Source organism: Xenopus tropicalis, chromosome 4, assembly GCF_000004195.4.
Source record: "Xenopus tropicalis strain Nigerian chromosome 4, UCB_Xtro_10.0, whole genome shotgun sequence".
NCBI classification, from domain to species: Eukaryota; Metazoa; Chordata; class Amphibia; order Anura; family Pipidae; genus Xenopus; species Xenopus tropicalis.
This window is the reverse complement of record NC_030680.2, coordinates 92,373,385-92,397,666: the sequence shown is the minus strand read 5'-3', so window position 1 is coordinate 92,397,666 and position 24,282 is coordinate 92,373,385. Positions and strand designations below refer to the sequence as shown.

Below are 24,282 nucleotides of genomic sequence, written 5' to 3'. Positions count from 1 at the left end.
CATAGTAGCACTAGGGGTAGGCAGGAGAGGCTCCTGCCTGGCGCCCCTCGATCATTGCACCCTAGGCAGCTGCCTCTCCTGCCTACCCCTAGTTCCGGCCCTGCCATGATCAGTCAATTTTTTTTAGCCAATTTATATCACATCACACTGATTTAGCATCTGTGTATGTGCAGACCCAGAGTCAGTGCTTGGAGTGGTATGTCAGCCCCAGTATGAATCCATCTGGCACTCTAGTCTGCCTTTGTTGCCTCAGTGATCTGGTGGATCCCTTGACTGCCAAAGAACCGATCTATCCTTGTAGGGACCAACCAGGACTTTCATGTGTGCAGATGAACTGGTTACAGATATGGATGTTTTGTGATCCAGCACACAAGTGGATTTTATTAGCTATGACCAGCTTTTCTCTTGTAGACATGCCAAACATGCTAGGCTTCAGGACTAAGCAGTCAGTGCTACTAGTGATTCTGACTGTCTAACACCTCATGCGTTTAGGAATGAAATTAACAAGGCTCACAGAAGCAAAATATTTTTTATTGAATGCTGTGGGTAAGATTGTGGGTACCACAACAAATTATTTTGCACTTATGAGAATTCATATTCCATCAGTATCACCAGTCTAACAGGATCGGATCTCTAGCCCATGATTCCCATACATATGCTCCATTTTTAATGAAACATAAAGAATAGCTCTTTTGGCTCTTTAGTTTTTTTGTTTTTTAAATTTAAAAAAAAAAAAAAAAGAAAAACGGAGAAACCCACACAGCTACCATTCAATTCCACAAGTTATCGCTGCACTTGCGAGTGCTTTATCTAGCTAATACATCTCAAAATATAAAAAAGTACCTTAACAAGACATCATAGAAACGCTGAGCACACTGTAGGATCGAGGTTGCAAGGATGTATATAGATATCTCCTAAAATCTGTTCCAAACAGTGTGTGCAGCAGATTCACAGTAAACGTACACACTGTTGCAGTAAACTGGATATTTTTTTTGCTGCCATTGCAGAAAAACAATGAAATGTCAGAGGTTGGTCCAGAAATGTATTTCAAGGCATCCAAAACCCAACTCAGACTGCTTATGGGGAGAGACAAGTAGGATGAAACCATGGGGATTGGGAAAACGGGACAGAAGCAAGGAGTGACCATTGTTTCCACTGGAAGAAAATGAAAGTAGCGGTAATTATTCACTAATGGGGCTCCTGCAAAGAGCATTGCCTTGCGCTGAAATTGCAACCATTATACTCATTTTAGATAACCATGTCATATACACGATTCATTTGAAGTTTAAATTTTGTGCATTTTAAGGCTACAACCTTTAAATGAAAGCAAAGACGATAGCTAAAGATACCTTTCACTAAAACCTAGAAATCATTTCAATGGCCACACCTATGTAACAGCTGAAGGCTGGGGCAGAACATGTGTGTCTTCTAGAGCAGAGCAAAGGAGGAAGCGTTCATGTAGTGCCGCTATAATCTATGCTGCTAGAAGTCACAAGGGTAATTATTGCCATTGTACAGCCTGTAGGACGTTAGTAGCTTCTCAGTTTCGCCACGAATACTCTCAGTAATGGTTTGCAAGTGCAGGCGCCATGTAGTTCATTGGTACTGGGCTGGGGTTGCAGGTATGAAGTTTCCCTGAGTGGAACTGCTGAGTATGTCAATGATATTTTGCTCTCAAAAATATAAATATTAATATATACGCGTGACTTTTTTTTTTTTTTTTTGGAAAACAGACCTTCTAGAATTCAAATGATCCATGTTTTGCTGGCCATGAAACTAGCTACATTTTTCTGACTTTCTTGGATTTTCCCTTAATGTCACCTCTTTATTACACAGTTATACCATCTTTTGCTCTGTTCGTACACTGAATACTTAGAAGTTCTACAAAACTGTAAACATGCATTAGGTTTATTATATATTAAAATATAATAATGGGAGAACCTGTGTTGTTGCTGTCCTATCATTATGCCTTCAGATCTACAGGGACATCCAGCACTATTCTATTCAAATTCAACACACAATTTTTTACCCTGCAGTTCACACAGGATTTATAACTGGTATAACTATTTTTAAAATGTAGTACTAGGAAAACTATATACATTTAGGAATTAATATTTTTAAAAAGTTGTGAATCACTTTCAGGGTTAATATTTGTTCCACGGTTCAGTTTGAACTCTTTGTTTTATTCAGCTATTACCAAATTGCTATTAATTAAGGTCCACACAAGAGAACGGGGCCTCCTTTTTCTACTTCTTGGCCCCCAATCGGGACTTGTATGCTGTTCCTGCTCAGGAAACCCCTTTATTTAATCATGTCAGACTGGCAGTATTAAATATTTGTAAATGCAACTGGTATTACATGCCATGCCTGGATCTGACTAAATATACATTAAAACAAGTGAAGCAATGTTGCTCAGTCAGTGCCACAATTCCTTGCCCACTGTTAATCACAGTATATGCAAGGCATTGTGAGAACTGAATGGGAGCTGAGTACGGATATATTGTTTCATGATCAGATCCAGCAGTGCAGGAAATGGCAGTGGCCAGATAGTGCTTTCAATATATTGACATATACAAATAGCTTTAATCATCGGAAATTGTTCATTTATATTTACTTTCATTATCTCAAATGTTATTTTTGGGTTCACGTCCCCTTTAAGCTTCTCCTGTAAGCTACAGCTTACCATTCTACCATGTTTCAGTTATGGACTGATTTTAAAATGGAGAACGAATACAGAATCCTCAGTGATGAACCTATGATTACGGAATTTGCATGGTGTCTTACCAGAAAAGACCAATAGAAAAGAATGAGTTGAAAGAAAATAAAATCTATATTAGAGAGGTCATTAAAAGAGCACCATGGAAACAAATTAATGTGTTTCTGAGAACTGTATCACGTTTTCTACCTTCTCCATTCCAATATACTTACTCACTTCATTGTCTGTGCTCTTGTACAGATACAGGTAACCCTAAACAGGGTCAATGCTGGGGGTCTGTAGTTTCAAAACCAAGTGTTTGCCAAAAGCTTGTCAGCTTCATTCTGGCCAAATTCCCCAGCACTGTACGACAATGCGCTGCTTGCTTTCAGCTCCTATCTATCCCGATCTCTTGCTGCTACTTAACATTATGGCAACAAAGCATACTTTGTATTCAGAGGTCTTACTTTTCTTGTAGATATGATGTACTTTAGGCTTCCAGTTTCTCAAACCTACATATACATATATATACAAACAAGCCAGACTGCTTCATATGCCTTCTAAGGGGTTAGGCTGTCTTTAAAGAAATTAAAAAAATAATTTCCTAATACCAGAAAAGTATAAAATATAATCTTGCTTTTAGCAATGGAAAGCCAGTGAAATCATATGTGTATCTAACAGATGTAAGGGCTGTATCCAAAATACATCCATTTTACATAATTCTACACCAATATCCTACTGAGCATGGGTACAATACCCCTGCCTTTTAAGATACCCTGTTCCACCAACATATCTACAGCACCCCCAAATAATAGTGTGGGGGCATGCAATATATTACAAAGAAATGAGTTCTTAACTAATTTTGAGGATAAATGTATGGGAAACAATGCAACATGAAAACAAAACAAACAAAAACAAAGGCATGAAAACGATACATAGTTATGCTAGTGTATAACATGCAGGGGCTGCCAACAAAAGTCCAAATTTACATACTGCTATGTGTTTCTTTTGTTATCTGCATGTAATGATGGACCATCCTGTGTGTGGGAGTGACTACCAATCACTTTGCTTGTCCCTTGAGTCACAGTTTCCTCTTTCTTTAGTTTTTTGCTGACCTCGCTGAGTGATGGAGATTTCACCATGTATCTATCTGCAGGTGGTGGCTGGTCCTTTGATGGAGGAATTTTTCTAGGGTCTAAAACATCAAATACTCTTAGTCGTTCTGACTTATTAGAAAGTCCAGAAGTCCAGTCTTGTTGCTTAGAGACAGCAGATAGAGTGCACTCATTTAGGGAGGTGCATGTCCTGAAACCTGTGTCTGTAGACAACTCTCTAATGCTCTCCTGCATTGATTCAGATCTGGAAAGCTCAGATTTCTTTTGCCTTGAATTTTTCTCCTTTTTGTTTATATGGTCATCTGAACCTTTTGATCCCGGCATGCTAAGCTTTACTGGTCCCAAGACACTTTTAGCCATGGTTGCAATATGAGCGACCAATGGTTTTTTCTCACTGGACACAGGGTTGGTTGAGGAAACTGTACCCACTTTTCGAGACAAGGTTGCTTCTGTGGAAACAGAGTTGTTCATACCCTTTAAAGTGCTTTGCTTTTCAGCAGGTTCCTGCTGCCCTTGCTCATTTACAACAGGCAAATATTGCACATAAGCATCTGATGCAGTACTGGTAGTTGAACATGTATCTCCTGCAGAGCAGTGTACTGCAACAGAATTTGAAGTGGTCTTTAGGCAAGATGAGGAAAGAGAAAGTGCAGACTCTTTAGAGCCATCTTCAGGAAGAGTCTCTTTACAATTAGGCACCTCTAAATGAGCTTCAATGCTAACACAGCTACTTTTGCTTGACTGACATAGATGTGGATCTGAGGAGGAGTCTGCTTCTTTTTGCACCACAATATTCTGAGTGTTCTTCCTATCAGTGCCTGTACTTTGTTGGTTTGATTCTTGGAGTGGTTTACCTTGTATTTGCATAGCATTTACCTCACGTTTTAAAATGTTTTGTTGTTTTAGCATATTGATTTCTGCAGCAGGTATCAGGCAAGTATCAGGGGGAAGGTTTGGACTACAAAAGGACCGAATCCCAGATTGGTCAGGGGTATTTTGCAATGTGACATCAATAACTTTCCTACCAGCAGTTTCTTTCACCTCACTCTTTCTTCTGTAGTCTGGAAGAAGGAAAGAATCATCCTCGGTGCTACTCTTGCTCTGCTTTTGGCAGGAATCTCTTCCACTGCTGATTGCTGAAGCAGAAACTTTTTCATTTCTAAATGAAGCTCTCTCTAACCGCCTCCCATCCTGGCTGTCCTCTGAGCCTTCATCAGTTTCATCCTCAGAAGAATCCACCTCACGAATAGCCTCCTGTTTTTGAAGTGACTCCCTTCTTTCAACCCTATCGTGACGAATAGCACCAAGTTTCCTTGAAGGTTTCTGCAGAGTCCCTTTTTCTGCCAGCCCTACTTTGCCACCAGTGTTCTCACTCATAGACTCTGGCAAGCACTGCAAACTTAAGTCACGATGCATTATCTCTTTTTTGAAATCTGAGTGTGAGATATCCAGACTGTGCTTCCGAGAAGAAGCCAGCTTTTTCTCAGAGGATAACGAACCAGATAACTTTTCTGCAGATTGTACCCTTTTCAGCAAAGGAGATCGTGGTGGCTCAGCACTTTTTGGCCTTGATATTTGCCTCACAAGTGGTGGAGAAGAGTGCAATTTGACCGGAAAAGACTGCAGAATGTTGCAGTTTCCAAGAGTGTGTCCTGGAAGAGGTGAAGGTGAACGTTGTGGAGAGGTGGATTGAGATGTTGGCGAGGGCGTATGTGCCAAAGGTGAAAGTGGTATATTCCCTGCAGATTTGCGACGAGGAGACCTGTATTGCCTTTGTAGCTTTGGAGCCAGCCCATGCAAGGAACTAGGTCGTATATGCCCAGAACTGGCTGGAGAGTTAGGAACACTGGAGCTTGGAGAGCTGCTTTGAGAAGAATTACCACCAACTAGAAAAGGGAAAAAAAGGACAAAATTGACGAGAGATATTACTGCAACCCCTATCATTGCATAGCAAACAACACAACAACAGATCTATTGTTATTTTCTGGTTTGCCTAAACAGAAGGTGAGAACTGCTCACACAGTTATACCTGAGTGTGTCGAGTCTGGAGTAGATCTGTAAGTCTGTGTAGGAGAACGAGGGGACAGTACATGGGTGGGAGAACCTGGCACACTTTCTCCAGAGGACAGGGAACGGTTGAGAGAGGACAGGCTGCGACTGGTGTGAAGTAGTGATGCTTGCTTCGTTATCTTCCGGAATAAAGAACACTTTTTCTTGCTGTGCATAACAAGAAAGATAAGCTTTGTAATGTATGATTTTACAAATATATATTATATTATATATATATATATATATATATATATATATATATATATATATATATATATATATACACACACACACACACACACACACACATACATATATATGCATTTTATTCAATTTCAGCTGATCATGAATATGAACTTGCCTTTCCTGCCCATCCTTTGGTTTGCTCTTCTTATTCCGGCGAGCCATTTTTGACTTGTAGCTAGCTTTCCGTGCTGGGCCAACTTTGATTGAAGTGTTCTCAAATGGAGTAGTGGATATGGAAACTTTGTTTCCACTCTGCCACACAAACACAATATAACAAAATGTGAATTTCAAGATACAATTATGAATAATATTTAGGAATGCACCAAGTCCAGGATTTGGTTCGGAATTCGGACAAGATTTGGGCTTTTTCTAAATCAGAATCCTTAAAATCATGTAACTTTTTGTCACAGACACTGAAGTTGAAAACAGTTCACCGTGCGCAAAAAAAATGTACCCATGTGGTGGTGTTTAGCGCTTCCATATCATAATTTGCATATGCAAATTAGGATTCAGATTTGATCAGGTCGCATCAATTGCAACGGATTGAGGCTTTGGCCAGATCCTGAAATAGTGGATTCGGTGCATCCCTAATAATAATGCCATGATTGCAAATTTTTTTTTTTTTTTAAAAAAAGCAAGAAAAGCTATTGTGGTTATACAGAACTTTCAGTTTTCTATACAGCTTCTCCTTGGCCTTGGATTTTGGAAAGTGTAGGTTTTATAATTGACCAAGTATGGTAATTCCTCCACTGACTCAAACCAAATTCAAATTACTAACACTCACATTAACAATCAAGCCCCACCATATATTCCAGCTCTGCTTCTGCCTTTCACCTCTCAAGCTACTGCCTGTGTCTGGAACTCCCTGCCATGACCTCCCCTCCAAATGCTCCCTAAAGTACCACTGTTGAGAAACATATATTCTGCAGCCCATGTCCACCTTAACATTGTCAACTACTAACAAAATGCCAAACTTGTCCACAGTGAAAAGCTGTGAAGATAAAAATGTTTTTTTAATACTCCTGTAAATGACAGAATGTGGGTACCAATGTAACACATCTTCCCATTAGTCTAAAAAAGCAAATACAAGCAAACCAGTGTTAAGCATCTGGTTGAGTGGTACCTTCAGGATGAGTTCCACAACTTCGGTGTGCACTAGCCCATGGACAGGTTCTCCATTGACATGAGTGATCAAATCACCTTCTCGGAGCCCAGCATCATGAGCTGGACCATCTTCTTCGACATGCTACAAAAGAGTGCATTATACTGTTAAGATAAACATGTAAATGTAGTGCTGCTACTAGTGATGAGCAGACTCGCCCAGTGTCCTAAAACACTGTTTAACTCTTTCTATGACATACACTGTATAGAAAGTGCTCTCACAGAAGCATGTATACACATATATATATTTATACGCACCCACACCATGTGATGGACAGTGTAGACATCACTTTCTCCCATGTAGACACGAATGGCTCGCAGAGTGAAGCCATATTTCTTTCCTGCCCGATGTATGATGATTGGTGGTTTGAGATGGGAGATAGCTGGGAAAAAATCTCGGCTTGGCGAAGAGTCACGTGAGGATGGGTTTGAGGATAACGAATGTGGCGACATAGGGCTGGCCAAAGGTGAATAAGTATGGTAATCTGGAAAATTAAATCAGTTGTTTAGAAATTAAAAGCTCAAAAGTGAAATTGAAAACCAAAACTAATACTAAAGAGTTGTGGACTTTTTAAACTTTGTCTATCTACACAAAGCAGGTTATAAAGCACTAATTGCCTAAATGGTTTACATGAACAAATTTACCCATTCTGTTATAACAAGGACATAATTCTACACTAAGATTTTTTTAGACATCTTCAAGTTCTGAAATCACCAGTTGTGCGCCACTATTGCCGCACTGAGTTATGAGTAGATAGGCAAAAACCATCATTTTACCTCTGGGTAGAGTGCTTGAACATTGAGATTCCTATAAAAAAAAAAAAATACCTAAACCGGGCAGGATTAGTATAAAGAAATTCCAAAATACGCTGTAATGCCCCATTGATTGACAATGACATTCTAGGCCAGATACGTCACTATACTTCATTAGCACATTCTCACGCTAGCCTAGGTTCATTTAAAAATTAATAATATCCATGAGGCAAAACTAAAAGCAATCATGGGACTAATAGCGGGCAATAAATATTTATTTAAAGTAAATGTTTTGTTCCTCCTGAGAGGACCTTTCTCATGTCCTGTGAGTGCTTCTATAATTGCTACATTGAGATATAGATTGTTATAGTTTTATATAATATAACATAAAATGCCAGCAACATGAAATAATAATGTCTGAAATATATTATGCCATAAAATCAGACATCTCTGTATACTGAAATACTTTTATATATTTAGAATTAAACAGACTTTGTATGTGAATACCATACTGTGTCCTGCAGTACAGTGCTAAGGTAGGAGTAGGAGGCATTGCTTACCAGAGGGGATCATGAGTGACAGGGCAGTGGCCGAGGCTGACTTGATCACTTTATTGACTGGTCTGGAGGGGCGTTTTTCGCCAGAATCCCCAGATAGAAGCCTATGGCGTGCTCTTCTTACAGCTAAGTCACTGATGGCTTTAGGACTGGCAAATTCAGAAACGTCTATGCCGATGTTGTTGTCTGAGAAGTCAGCGTTGCTGCCAGCTGGTGAAACAATAAGAGGAATTTCAAGTTTATTTACCTTATGGCATAGGATCCCTACATCAAAACAGACTTCAACTAACTATGAAACTAACTTACTTATTTTTAAAGGGTGTAAACAAACAGTTAGTAAAAGTAAGAATGAAAGAATGAAAAAAAATAACAGCCTTAGACATAAAATAAGTGCACTATATTGTGTTGTTTGGAATATTACTAGAGGGTTTACAGGCTTACAGTACTGGGTAATTACCAGTCAGTGTGGTTGAGCTGCTAATATTGCTTATTGTAGAAGAAGGTGTAGATGGCACCAATTCATCATCTAGTTTCAGTTCCCTTTCCACTGGCTGCTCTAGGATAGGGAGGGGGTTGCCATCTTTTTGGAGAGACGATGGGCTTGCTAAGGCATCCTGCTGAGACTGGCTTAGCTTCCTCTGTAAGTGCAATTCTTCTTCTGTGGAGATGGCAAAGCGAGGCATATCAACCAGCGCAGAACATCGCCTTCTGACTGTAAGGGGTGGGCTGGAGTCACTTTCTGTGTGAGAAGACTCAGATGCAGACAGGCGCTTGCGAAGGCTAAATATAGAACAAAACCATGATTAAAATACTTTCCAAACAGCTATAAAAAAAACATATCACAATACATTAAGTCATTTTTTGTAAACAAGTTACTAATACTAATACTTGCTGTGCTGCATTATGAAAAAGTGGCCTATAATGTTTATATATTTTTATAAATACCTGCTTCACTAAAATGCTATTGAGATTGAGGTTGTTTTTTTTGTCTGATTTGAGAAAAAATGCAAATAATGTTTGGAATATTTTCTCTGCCCCTAAGTTTGTCCAGGTGCAGTAACTTAACCAATCAGAAGGTAGCATTTCCTGGTCACCTGTTTTATTGTTTTCATGAGTAACTGCGCCTGGGCAAACTTAGCACCTTTTATTACGTATAGTGGTAAGGAGTAACTCCAAATGTAAAATTTGTGTTACATTAGAATTTTCCACTGCTGTGTCATAGTTCAATGGTGCTGTTGTGTGACTAAACCAAATCTAAAACAAGGTTAGATGATCACTCACACATAACAGGTAATTTACCAACTAACAGAAAGTGGCTTGAACGCCACAGTGATATATACTGTATGTATTGTAGAGATAGGGCAACTGCCAAAATCCCTTACATTTCGGGGGATCCGATGACCCAGCCCCGGTCTCTGTTCTTCAACCCACCCAGTCCATCCAACTTGTCTTCTTTTTCCTCACTCAGGCTGCGTTTAGTGGGTGGAGGAGTTCTTTCTTCATGAATGGAAAGGCGCTCCATGCTGCTATAAACCTGCACAGTTTGACTGGATTAGGCTTTGTATTGTTTGAAAGAAAAGGTATGGATGCATTCTGCAGAATATTAAACTCCGAAACAACATTACTGAATCTTCAGTTATTGGTGCTATAATGCTGCCGGACTGCCCAACTTAATCACCCCCGCTCACTACAGGCTAGAAAATAAATGAATGATTCATTTATCAGACAAGAAGTTGAGACAAACCTCGCCTTCCCTAATTATGGAAACTAAAATCTTGAAATTTTTCCCAGATTGATGTTCTGAATAAAGCAGTAACAGTGCATATTTATGTTGTCTACAACTGGACATATTTAGAATTCTCCTCACAAACAGGTGAACCATTATACAGGTACAAGCATTATTTTATTGACATTTTTGACATTTATTTTGATTTTTTTTTTCATAAAAAAGACTCCAGTTTATAGGTACAGTCTAAAATTACAACTTAAAGGGGTATTTTAAGTTTTGCATCTCAATTGTTTTTGAATAGTTTTCTTCTAAATCAGAAATTAGATTTTGCAGTTGCTTTTTCTTAATTTAGGGTGCTGACATACAGAGCAATGAAACACTGACAATACCTGCCCCTTTGCATTAGTCAGAAAATGCAGAAAGAGGCATTTTGAAATGATTACCTGCAATTGCTGCATGTAATGAGTTTTACATGCAGCGATTCCAACTAATTTGAAGGGGCAGGTATTGTTGGGCGCTTCATCACTCACTAATGTAGCAAACTGTAGCAAACAGTTGAGAGTTGGCAACCTGGTTTACTTGAGCTGCTACTGGAAAACACCAGAAGAAATAAAACAAATCCGTTTTAAAGTTCAACTTTAAAAAGTATTTATTCATAGTGTACTGACAATAACTGAACTAATGTGAACTAGTGGAATGTGAATTAGCCCTGTGATATTTAGCTACCTTAAATTTATGTTGAGTTCCACTTTTAAAGGGCTTTTAACCAAATGGTCATGGTAACAAACCTGCTTCAGCTTGAAACAAAGCCAGCAATTATCATGGGAAAGCACCCACAGCCCAACCCCAAAAAGCTACAGCATTGGTGTATTTTCTCTTTGTGACTGAGGAAGACTGGGTATATACATTATGGCATTTTATGATATAGAGGAGCTGGTTAAAGAATTCTGTCAGCAAAGGGTTGTTGCAGGAGACAGGAGTGGTGTCGCCAAAATGATACCAAGACCAGAAAACAGATAACCGATCTTGTCTCTTACTTAGCCCTCCACTCAATTTTGTATTCATAATAAATGTTGCATCTTCCTCTGAGAATGACACGAGTACTATGGGAATGTGAGAGGCCATGGGACATCAGAAAACACCCAAGGGAATAGGTCTTATGCTGCTGTTCTTGCCTAAACTCGACTAAATGTATAGCTGCTGTATACTTTAAAAAAAGCATCTAGATTTACCTTACTAAATCGAGGCGAACATGATGAAAACTGTCTGATCTCTACTCGATCTTCATCATTTGTGTCTTCCTCCTCTTCAGAATCCATGTGCTGGTATCTTTCAGATCGGGCTGTGCGATCAGCAGTTAGTCAGAGTGTGTACATATTTACTGATTTCAAACAATAACTACAGATATTTGTAAATATTGTAGATGGAGATAACTAATGTTTGAAGCGAATATTTGAGTTTTTCCCACAATAACAAATGTTGTTGTTAAACACATGAATGTATCCAGCAAACTTCTGCTATATCATCTACACTAAGTTCTAGGTAGAAGAAATCATGCAGTATAGGGAGTTCAAATAGTGTATAGGCTCTAGTTTTCTATACAATCTGTATTTTAGCATTAGAAAGCATAGTGGAGAAGTTTACAACTACAATTTCATCTTAAACCGATTTGCTAGCATGTATCTGTGGTGTGCACTGTTACTGCAGGCTCAAAGTTACTCAGCAAAGCAATTTCTCTGGTTCGGACTCTTTGTATTGCAAACATAAATCCTATGCAATAGACACAGAAGTGCTATTTGTAAAGCTATATGTGTCACTACATCTGCTAACCTAACCTTCTTATCAATTTTAAAACCTGTATGGTTGCTGCTGGCCAATTAATTTTTAAGAGCTTTTGACATGAAATGTCCAAAACATACAGTAATCTGCAAGTCTTTGCCTGATAAAGTCCATGTGTATATTGACCAATTTGCAAGTCTGCCTGATAAGGTCCATGTGCATATTGACTAATCATGGGCATTTAAGGGAGTCTGGTAGGTCATCAAAATGTAAAAGAAGTGGTACTAGAGAGCCACAGTTTATAGTTTTATGATATATCTTGGCTAAATGATATGGCTATGACTAAATATACCTATGATCTGATAGAAATGTTTTACATTTGCAGCGTACCCTGCCATGCATTATAGACAACAGATAATGTTACAGCTACACAGAATGAATATGTACAGTATTTCCTTACTGTCAAAATAGCTGGTGTCATCTTCAGATTCTAGCTGGGGAATAAACTCAGCTTTCTGCCGCAGCAAACCATTCCAATCCAAATCCTTAAAGAAGCGATGCTGTTTAACCTCAATTGCGCTACCTATAAAATGCAAATAATGGTTTTAATGTTGTTGTGTGTTCTCGGTTTATGGAAAACTGTGACTAAATCGGACCTGTTCCTAGTCTCTCCAAGGGGTTTTGTCGGAGAAGTCTGGATATCAGATCTTGAGCATCTGCAGGCAAAGCATCATCTCCATCTGGCCAGGCAATTTCATCTGTTAATTAATAAAACCCCATGAAGTCAGCTGAGTAACATTTATACCTATGCAACTTTAACCCATACATTATTGTGTAAATAAGAGTTGGTGTTTTTAAAACTGCAATGTCTGATATAGAACAGATACACTATTCAGCATCTGATCCTATCAGAAGATGCTTGTTGGAAGGGACGAGGGCACAGTTATTAGTTATGCATTTGTGCATAACCATCACTATCTTCATCCTTTACTTAACTTTTGTACAGGTATAGGACCCATTATCCAGAATGCTCGGGACCAAGGGTATTCCGGATAAGGAGTCTTTCTGTAATTTGGAGCTTCATATCTTAAGTCTACTAAAAAATCAATAAAACATTAATTAAACCCAATAGGATTATTTTGCATCCGATAAGGATTAATTATATCTTAGTTGGGATCAAAACAATGTCCTCTTTTATTATTACAGGGAAAAAGTAAATCCATTTTAAAAATCTGAATTATTATCTGCACTGCAAAAAGTACACTGATCCAATCCAAATTCAAGATGGGAAGATGAGTTTATTTTTAAACTTCTAATATTTTAACACTTTCATATATTAAAGCCATTTAAATACAATCTTACAATGGTCAAAAAACGAGTTATTTAGTTAGCTAAAAAAAAACTAAAAGAAAGGTACTTACCGCTGATGACTTGTCCAAACAATTCTTCGGGTGTATCACCAAAGAAAGGAACGCAACCAACTAAAAACTCATATAGAATGACACCCATAGCCCACCAGTCAACAGGTTTCCCATATCCTTGCCTCAGAATAACTTCTGGAGCAATGTACTCTGGGGTCCCACACACCTGGTGGAAGAATGACAAAAAAGGTCTGTAGTGAATTTTATTATAAGTCCAGAACACCAAAGCTATGCCAGGTTTTCATCAACAACTCGTTGACATTTTGCAACATGGAGCTGAACATGAGAGAATACCCTCAGAATGTTGCAAATTCTTGCTAACAGTACCATTAGATTTTAAACACCCCATATGATCAAATGGGAAAAAGCTTTACAAATTTTAACCACATTAGATCAATGTCAACACACAACAGCCATGGTCAGGACCTACAAGATGTACCAATCACATTGAATATTATAAAAGATGACTTCACAGATGCCATTAAACACTGGCGAAACTCAATTATGTTTCTAGAACAAGCTCTCCCTATTGCTGTACAGGACACCAAGGTACAAATGCCTTGGCAATGTCCTCACATCAACCATGTCAACAAGTTTTTTGGATTATGAATAAAGACCTTCATCTTAACATCCCAAGAAAACCTGAGATAGCTCTACTGCTACTTTGATCAAAAATGTTGCCAAATATAAAAAGAAATCCTTGTTCCAGCTATTTAACACAAATGCAGTGACTATAGAAAGATTCTGAAAGTCAGGAGGCCTTTACAATAACCAACATGTACTACAGACCATGGACTCCCAAGCTGTATTGGAAAAAATGGCATTATGAAACCAAAATGAAATATACAGTAATATGTGGTTCTGAAAGGGCAGTTGCTGATACCAGTCAATTGGCAATTAGTTTTCTCTACTATAAATTGGAAAATAAAAACAAAGACCTAACAGGTCGCTAACTAAACCACAATATCTAAACTCTATTTCTCCAGCATGCTGTTGTCTCAGATCCCAACAGCCAAAGCTAATGATCAGTAAAGTTGGACATTTGTATCTATACCAGTATGGCTGTGAAAATCTTTACCTGCTGGTTCTGCTTACCTGTTTATCCAAGAATTCTCTTGTGTCCTTTTCAATATGGCCTTCATAAAGGTTTGTGGTTAGACTCATGAGCCCAATTTTAGAGAGACCAAAATCTGTAAGCTTGATGTGCCCCATTGAGGTAATTAGGAGGCTGCAATTACAGTTACAATTATATGTATTAATAATGAAAACTGAACACATTTATAGTGCTTTATTCCCCTTTTATTCTTCACTTTTGCATAGAAGTGCAGTGACTATCTACAAATAATTTAATGCAACACCAGACGGATATAAAAATCTACTTGTACAAACAAGTACATACTGGGATTTTCTAATTCTTTCACAAATAGTTCAAAATCCTCTCCAAATATTCTCTAAAGATCCTTGGTGAACAGACTTTTTATATGCAGAAGGTAGATAATCAATTCAAAATGCGTTTTATTCAGGATATAAAATGATCTGCAACTTTAAACAAAGCTTTTTTTCTTACTTAATTATAACTAATAAAGTATTATAGTAAAGCCAACAAACCTACATCTCTAACCACTCTACACATCCAATTGTTTTGCCCATTCATATTTGCAATAATGCTAGGAAACAGCCATTTTGGATGAGGCCACTGGTGAAAAGCAATTCTCAGCCAGACAGAGGACTCAGCTATGACTGGGTACTTAAGGAAACTCATTAGTTTATATGTAAGCCACTTGTCAAGTTTAATGTTTTGGTACCCTGTCCGCATGGAATATACATTTTTCATACAGTTAGGTCCATAAATATTTGGACAGAGACAACTTTTTTCTAATTTTGGTTCTGTACATTACCAAAATGAATTTTAAATGAAACAACTCAGATGCAGTTAAACTGCAGACTTTCAGCTTTAATTCAGCGGGGTGAACAAAACGATTTCATAAAAATGTGAGGCAACTTAAGCATTTTTTTTAACACAATCCCTTCATTTTAAGGGGTCAAAAGTAATTGGACAATTGGCTCAAAGGCTATTTCATGGGCAGGTGTTGGCAAGTCTGTAGTTGAGTCAAGTTGATTTGAGGTATGGTGCTTGCATGTGGAAAATTTTGCTGTGAACAGACAAAGGTCAAAGGAGCTCTCCATGCAGGTGAAAGAAGCCATCCTTAAGATAAGAAAACAGAAAAAACCCATCCGAGAAATTGCTACAATATTAGGAGTGGCAAAATCTACAGTTTGGTACATCCTGAGAAAGAAACCAAGCACTGGTGAACCCAGCAACGCAAAAACACCTGGACGTCCAAGGAAAACAACAGTGGTGGATGATCGTAGAATCATTTCCATGGTGAAGAAAAACCCATTCACAACACCCAACCAAGTGAACAACACTCCAGGGGGTAGGCGTATCCAAGATATCCAAGTCTACCATAAAGAGAAGACTGCAAAGTAAATACAGAGGGTTCACTGCAAGGTGCAAGCCTCTCATAAGCCTCAAGAATAGAAGGCTAGATTGGACTTTGCTAAAAAAACATCTAAAAAAGCCAGCACAGTTCTGGAAAAACATTCTTTGGACAGATGAAACCAAGATCAACCTATACCAGAATGTCTAGTATAAATAATATATCTAGTATAAATAAATCTAAAGCAACTGGACTTGTTAAGTAATCATTGAAGATGTTTCACTACTCATCCGAGCAGATTCTTCAGTTCAACTGACTGGTATGGGAACTCCTCAGCATATGCACTCTTCCTATACCAGAATGATCGCAAGAAAAAAGTATGGAGAAGGCGTGGAACAGCTCATTATCCAAAGCATACCACATCATCTGTAAAACACAGTGGAGGCAGTGTGATGGCTTGGGCGTGCATGGCTGCCAGTGGCACCGGGACACTAGTGTTTATTGATGATGTGACACAGGACAGAAGCAGCCGAATAAATTCTGAGGTGTTAAGAGACATACTGTCTGTTCAAATCCAGCTAAATGTAGTCAAATTGATTGTGTGGCATTTCATGATACAGATGGACAATGACCCAAAACACACAGCAAAGAAGTGGAAATGAATGGCCAAGTCAGTCTCCTGATCTTAAGACAATTGAGCATGCCCATGTAAAATTATATTAAACACTTTTTGGATCAATGTAAATTAAATATGTTTCCCTTTAAGACCATGTGCCCAGTTAATGCTTGAGTGAACCAGAACCACCATTACATCTCATTTAATTGTACTGATTGTCTGACTGGAAATAGTTTTACTGGATCATCACACTAAAGTTACGGTGCACTGCAATTTTGGGAGAGCTGAATTGGCATGTGCTTTCAGTCACTGCCCACTGAGTGCCAAAGAGGGGTTGAACTTTTTATTAAATTTGAATGTTATTTGTTACATAATAAAGCTTTTGTTGAAAATGCAAGAACCTCCTGTGGGACCAAGAAAAGGCAGGTTTGTTTATTTTGAGATTGAGTTCTAAAGACAAGCCAGGGTTTATTTTAGCAAATTAGGTGAACGGGCAATGTTCTGTTCTGTTTCGTTTAATAAGTAAGTGACTCAACTCCCTGTTGCATAAAAAATAAAATGTGTATGTTAAACTTATGCTGTTTATTTTATATTCTATTTTATCTTTTTTTCTTATTTTGTTTTTTTAGTAATGATGACATAGAAAATAACCCAAACATAAAGATATAAAAAAAAAAAAAAAAAAAAAAATGAAAATGCGGAAGCAGAATATTAGATTAACAAACCACTTTCCAAGCCCTTTTGCTTCATACTTTAATGTTGTGCCTAAGGAATGCTGTGTTATTTAGTCAGAGATTAAATTAATATACAAGTGGCTTGCCCAGTGAGGATCTGCTCTGCATACCCTACACCAGCGATCCGCAACCAATGGCTCGTGAGTAACATATTGCTTACCACCCCCTTTAATGTTGCTCCCAGTATCCGCAAAGTAGGTGCCAATTTTACATTTCTGGCTTGGAGGCAAGTTTTGGAAGCACAGAAACGCAGTTTTACTCCAAACAGAGCATTCTGCAGGCCATCGGTCCACATGGTGCTACCAAATGGTCAATCATGTTCCTTATTTTGCATCCTTAAGGAACTTTTTTTCATGTTCATGTGGCTCACCCCTTCTGAGTGTGACTCACGAATAATAAAAGGTTGGGGATCCCTGCCCTACACACAACCAAGTAGTGTGTAGGGCAGACAGCCAGAAGGAAGAAAACACTAACATCTAAAGAATAGTATTTCAAGAGCACCTGTCACTTTAAATTTTGACCTATTTGCCATCCACGTGGATCCTAAATCACACCCCTCAGTAAAAAAGGGAGGATATTTATTTTTTCTAATTACCTGCATTCCACTAACAAGCAGGAACTGGCATTTCTAATTTTTATGTATTTTATGATATCTCCTAAAAACAGACACAGAGTGCTATGTGTTTTTGCAATATAATTAGGATGAAAACTGTAAGCTCTTTCTTTATTTAGAAATTATATTTGTATTTTTATTTTATTAAAGTTACTTTAAAATGAAGAGCTAAATTATCAGTACGTACTTATCTGGTTTGAGATCTCGGTGGACAATTCCATAATTATGAAGGTACTCTAGTGCTAGCACAGTCTCTGCAAAATACATTCTAGCCATATCAACTGGAAGGGCACCAATACTTTTCAGAAGTGTGGCACAATCTCCTCCTGCAAAAAAATAGATTAGAAACTATGAGGAAACTATAAATAATAAACACATACATAATAAACTAAATAGTCAAGAGTAACAAACACCTCAAATGTGAAGTGCATTTTCACATTTTAGATACCTGTAGCTGCTGCTGGACAAAATGTTCCCTATTTAAATTATACTGCATGAAGTGAGCTGGGAAGCAACACCTTCCTTGTGACCGATTCTGCACCTTTAGTGACTTTTGTTTAATCAGTCAGGAAAAGAGAGAGTTGTGCACTGAATAAGACAAAGTGAGGCTGCTGTGTTACATATAAGATGCCAATGTTTGGATGCTGCGACTATAATCAGATGCCTCATTTGCCCCCCCCCACTTCCCTTTTCTTTCCTCATATGTAGTCAGCAGCATGGTGGCTAGGTGGTTAGTACTGCTGCCTTTCAGGAGTCCCAATATAGATTCTAACCTAGATACTGTCTGCAAGATATTTCCCCCCCCCCCCTTCTATGTGGGTTTCCTTTTGGATCCTTCTGTTTTCTCCCACACTCTAAAAACATACAAGAAGGTTAAATGGTTCCTGATGAAAACAACCTAAGTTTGTGTGTGTGCGTGCGTGCGGTTTATATTATACATATTTTAAGGGAGAGCACAAAACTGTTCATAAAAACTTCAGTCTTGTTTGTTTGAAATGCTTTCTTGACATCCTATTAACAGGTTTTTTCACATACATATGGCTGCTCTAGGAATTCAGGAACATTTAGGCCCCTAATCCACCTCTCATGAATACTCAGTCCTCCTTCCATAAACTGAAGGCAGTAAATGCATACAGACATGCCAGTTTAGGCATGCATAAGAAGCCATTGGAGGAACTCGTATAGAAGCCCTGTTTAAGCAGACAATGTAAATATCTGTCTGCTGTCATCTGAGTTTGCGAAGGACCATCTTAATACAAGAGTGAGAATACCTTCCACATATTCCATGACCATACATAGGTGCCTCTTCGTCTCAAAAGAACAAAACATGCTGACCACAAATGGGTTTTCAGCAAAGGTAAGAATATCCCTCTCCACAAAGGCTTGTTGGATCTGGTTCCTGAGGATTAAATTTTGCTTGTTGATCTTCTTCATTGCAAATCGTTGCCGTGTCTCCTTGTGTCGTACTAAATGCACAGCTCTTTATAAAAACAAACAAATTTCAGTGATTAAGGGTGTATAGTTATCAGATAGTTATACTTTCCCCAGCAATATACCAAAATTGTCAGTTACCCATAAGCTCCATTGCTTATTAGTTTAATGTTCTCAAACTGCTCTTCTGATGGAGTTTTCTTTGGTTGAATTAAAGCAGCACCACTGCGACCCTAAAAAAGAAAGGAAAGGAATCATGTTATGCTTAACAACATGTATATGATAATGATGATGCTTAGGGCCCTCTTAAATGCAGTTAAAAGATGAGTCCAGTATACCAGATTAACACGCCTAGGAAAGCAATGGATTTCTGGTACATAGTATTAAGAGAACAGAAACAAATATTGGTTTCAATGACCTTTACAAATGTTTACTAAACTGCTACTGAAAGCAAATATAGCACTGGAATAAACTGCAAATTGAACGCTACTGTTTACAATACACTGAAAGATAATTTCATTACCATTTGAAAGGGAATAATAGCAAGAGGGTTCTTCAGCTAGTAATTCATCTAAATTATATTATTAGTTGGTCTAGCACGCAGTGAATTTAGTATTGCAATTGCTTTCTCAATATATGCAATTAGAAAACATATTGCTATCCTATTGCTGTGGATTAAATATAGATCAGGGCACAATACAGATTGTCAGTTCTTGCTCCAGCTCTGACGTATTAGGTAGAGAGAATAAATGACAGGAAAAGTCTTTCATTACTGTGCCATTAACTTTGTAAACAAGAGAAAACATAGGTTCTACTGTATATCTGGTAATAACTCCTTGGTACCCAACTTACTCCTTGGTAGCCAACTCTTTAGGGCAGGTACTTACTGTGCCCAAATTATAACAGTACCAGATATAAACATTAAGCTGGTAATTAATAAAATCATTTTCTTAAAGATGCTTCTGTAAGGAACATGGGATACTTTACCTCAACACAATCGTCAGTCTCTGGAGTATCTGCATTACTGCTGTCATAACTATTCAACTGGGCCATTTCTGAAAAATAATAATTTAAAACTAGAGTTAAATAATAAAGATACAAAAATAATGTGCAGAACTGGATAGGTTTGCCCAGAAATATATAAAAACCCTCTGGAAATAAGTGTTTCTTCTGTTTAGAGAAGCCTTGTGGGATCTTACTTTTTTCTTTGTTTTTATTTCTTTTGCGATCATTGATTCAGTAACATCCTGTGACTTATTAAAATAATAAGTAATTATGTAGCTTGTGATAGAGCAGCGTTGAAGAAATTTGTACAGTTATTCTGTACATTGTAGCCTCATATTCCTGTATAGTGTGATGACACTTGCAATCTGTGTATTTGTTTATTTATATTTGTAAGAAAATAAAACAAATTCTCTATGAAGCCTTAAAAGTGTTATACATTCATGGCCCAAATTGTTGGCACACCAAAATTTTTTCCAGAAAATCAAGTGTTTCTCACAGAAAAGTATTGCAGTAACACATGTTTTGCTATACACGTTTATTCCCTTTGTGTGTATTGGAACAGAACAGAAAAAAGGGAGGAAAAAAACAAATTAGACATAATGTCACACAAAACTCCAAAAATAGGCTGGACAAAATTATTGCCACCCTTAGCTTAATATTTGGTTGCACACCCTTTGGAAGAAATAACTGAAATCAGTCGCTTCCTATAACCATCAATAAGCTTCTTACACCTCTCACCGGGAATTTTGGACCACTCTTCCTTTGCAAACTGCTCCAGGTCTCTCTCCTTTTCCCAACAGCAATTTTAAGATCTCTCCGCAGATGTTTAATGGGATTTAGATCTGGACTCACTGCTGGTCACTTCAGAACTCTCCAGCGCTTTGTTGCCATCTATTTCTGGGTGCTTTTTGACGTATGTTTGGGGTCACTGTCCTGCTGGAAGACCCAAGATCTTAGATGCAAACCCAGCTTTCTGACACTGGGCTCTACAGTGCGATCCAAAATCCTTTGGTAATTCTCAGATTTCATGATGCCTTGCACACATTCAAGGCACCCAGTGCCAGAGGCAGAAAAACAACCCCAAAACATCATTGAACCTCCACCATATTTCACTGTAGGTACTGTGTCCTTTTCTTTGTAGGCCTCATTCCGTTTTCTGTAAACAGTAGAATGATGTGCTTTACCAAAAAGCTCTATCTTGGTCTCATCTGTCCTCAAGACGTTTTCCCACAAGGATTGTGGCTTACTCAAGTACATTTTGGCAAACTGTAGTCTTGCTTTTTTATGTCTCTGTGTCAGCAGTGGGGTCCTCCTGGGTCTCCTGCCATAGTGTTTCATTTCATTTAAATTTCGACGGATAGTTAGCGCTGACACTGATGCTCCCTTAGCCTGCAGGACAGCTTGAATTTCTTTGGAACTTGTCTGGGGCTGTTTATTCACCATTCAGACTATCCTGCGTTGCAACCTTTCATCAATTTTTCTCTTCCGTATACGCCCAGGAAGATTAGCTACAGTGCCATGGGTTGCAAACTTCTTGATAATGTTGTGCACTGTGAGCAAATCTAGATCTCTGGAGATGGACTTGTAACCTTGAGATTGTTGATATTTTTCCAGAATTTTGGTTCTCAAGTCCTGATACAGTTCTCTTCTCCTCTTTCTGTTGTCCATGCTTAGTGTGGCACACACAGACACACAATGCAAAGACTAAGTGAACTTCTCTGCTTTTTATCTGCTTTCAGGAGTGATTTTTATATTGCCCACACCTGTTACTTGCCCCAGGTGAGTTTAAAGGAGCATCACATGTTTGAAACAATCTTATTTATCCACAATTTTGAAAGGGTGCCAATAATTTTGTCCAGCCCATTTTTGGAGTTTTGTGTGACATTATGTCCAATTTGTTTTTTTCCTCCCTTTTTTTTGTTCTGTTCCAATACACACAAAGGGAATAAACATGTGTATAGCAAAACATGTGTTACTGCAATACATTTCTGTTAGAAATTCTTGATTTTCTGGAAAAATTTCTGCGGTGCCAACAATTTGGCACATGTGATCATAACAAAGTTTATGGCCAACAAAGTAAAGTTTGTAGGAAATCTTGGTTTGCCCAGCACTCACCCTCCAAGGGATCTCGAGTGAGCCCCAGCTGGCTGATGATGTAGCGGGGAATATCTGACTTAATTCCTTCTCCTTCTTTGGCATGGCCTTCAGCAGCTTCTAACAGATGATAGAATTCTTCTGGATTAAATTCCTATTGATAAAGCACCACAAATGAGGAATAATATAATACCACAGTGAATATTTTCTACGTGTAAATATATATATTTTCTGTTTATATCTATCAGATAAAACACTTTAAAAAAAACAAGACAAACATATTATCAGAGCTACATGGAACAACTGCAACACCCTGCAAAGATTTTTAAGGAAATTCGTTGTGCACCATGTTAAAGTGGACTATTCTTCATCTCCAAAATAATTTTTTGTTGATGCCCACAAGGCTCTGGTCCTTGGAACCATTTATTCACAACTGTCCTCATGCCATTGGCAGATTTGCAATATAGTTATAATTTTGATTGCTGGAAATCTACTGCCCACTCCTATTACTGCTTAAGCCAAGATATCAGGTTAGCCCAATGAACAGCACTTGTAATATTTCCACGCTCATAAACATTAAAGTTTTAACACATAGATCACTAAGGTATTTTTGGGTGCTGACACTTATTTGTACAGTGTCTGTGGTAATCTGGGGTGCTGCCACAGCCATTAAAATTTTATAATGTTTTAAAATACATCTTATCTGGCAAAATCTGATATTTTAAATTTTTCATATTTGCAAAATGATGTTTATATAAGTACCCATTTAACAATACTTCCATTCAAATTGAGGTTTTTTTTGTTTGTTAGTTTTTTGTTTTTTTTTTTAAACCTTTGCTTCCAAGTATATTTTGGGTTTCTCCATTCTACATTAAATATAAGAATTGTCTACAATATGAGAGTACTTTGTGGGTAGGCAAATTTTTTTTTTTTTTTGTAACAAAAAAATGCAGCCAAGATTTCATTGACAAGCAAATATCATACAAATTACGGTATTTTTGGAATTCCACTATTCCGATTGTGAGTTGTTTATCAATAAGCTAATAGCGATCTATAAGATTTTGAAAATATTACCAGAAATGTATGTCCTAGCATGTGGCCTATCAAAGAATTTCATTATATAAGTATGGGATTTCTTATCAAGAAACCCACTAATCAGAAAAGCTCTGAATTATGGGGATGTCACCACCCATTTTTATTTTTTCTCTGTAGTAACAAACAGTACTTTGTATTTGATGTCATAAATTATTGTACTGCACTGCGGAATACACTCGTGCTTCTTAAATACATGTTAAATAATAATATTGGTGGAATACAGTTCTATTGCTGCTTTGTTTTTATCGGGTATGTACATTTTAAAATAATTTTTTTGTTGGTAGAGAGAAAATAAAGAATTTAGCTTTTACTAACTTGTTGCCTCAGTGATCAAAGCAGGGGTTAAGTTCTATTGGCTTTATTTACATTTACGATGAAATGTTTTTAGAACACTTAAATTCCGGAAATCACTTTTCCAGAGACCCTAAGGTCCCAAGCAGCCCAAGATCTGCCCGTTCAGTGATGAGCTTTGTGTGTGAACAATGTGAATTATACAAGTTAGAGAGATATTCTGGGATAATTCAATAGCACATACTAATAGAAAAATATATTATACATAAAAAGGCATTACTTATGCAAAAGTGTTCTAAACATTGACTGTTTATGTGGTATATATTTAAGGAGAACTTTAACATGCAGGGCTATTGTTTCCCTTTAAATTCTCCCAGAGAGAAAATCACAAGATCCAGATTCTTGCTTTGTTTTCTGGTAGATGAACACTTTGACTCACTGGAAATGATTGATTCTA

At 37.8% G+C, this 24,282-nt stretch overlaps 1 protein-coding gene across 8 annotated transcripts in view; it reads right to left on the bottom strand.

Moving 5' to 3' along the window:
• Positions 1 to 510: 510 nt before the first annotated feature.
• The window catches only part of mast2 (microtubule associated serine/threonine kinase 2), a 153,030-nt gene continuing 129,258 nt past the window's right edge, over positions 511 to 24,282 (bottom strand). For 7 of the 8 annotated variants that reach the window (XM_031900176.1, XM_031900177.1, XM_031900178.1 and 4 more), the window contains 18 exons: positions 22,461 to 22,593; positions 20,328 to 20,395; positions 19,482 to 19,573; positions 19,181 to 19,389; positions 18,097 to 18,235; positions 14,601 to 14,733; positions 13,506 to 13,671; positions 12,741 to 12,842; positions 12,545 to 12,667; positions 11,538 to 11,647; positions 9,959 to 10,110; positions 9,034 to 9,356; positions 8,580 to 8,786; positions 7,525 to 7,751; positions 7,229 to 7,351; positions 6,221 to 6,357; positions 5,840 to 6,027; positions 511 to 5,696 (listed from right to left, as the gene is read on the bottom strand). In XM_031900176.1, the coding sequence (XP_031756036.1) occupies positions 3,691 to 5,696; positions 5,840 to 6,027; positions 6,221 to 6,357; positions 7,229 to 7,351; positions 7,525 to 7,751; positions 8,580 to 8,786; positions 9,034 to 9,356; positions 9,959 to 10,110; positions 11,538 to 11,647; positions 12,545 to 12,667; positions 12,741 to 12,842; positions 13,506 to 13,671; positions 14,601 to 14,733; positions 18,097 to 18,235; positions 19,181 to 19,389; positions 19,482 to 19,573; positions 20,328 to 20,395; positions 22,461 to 22,593 (4,638 nt within the window). In that variant the 3' untranslated portion in view covers positions 511 to 3,690. The remainder of the gene's footprint in view (positions 5,697 to 5,839; positions 6,028 to 6,220; positions 6,358 to 7,228; positions 7,352 to 7,524; positions 7,752 to 8,579; positions 8,787 to 9,033; positions 9,357 to 9,958; positions 10,111 to 11,537; positions 11,648 to 12,544; positions 12,668 to 12,740; positions 12,843 to 13,505; positions 13,672 to 14,600; positions 14,734 to 18,096; positions 18,236 to 19,180; positions 19,390 to 19,481; positions 19,574 to 20,327; positions 20,396 to 22,460; positions 22,594 to 24,282) is intronic. The other variant, NM_001128649.1, reaches the window with a different exon arrangement.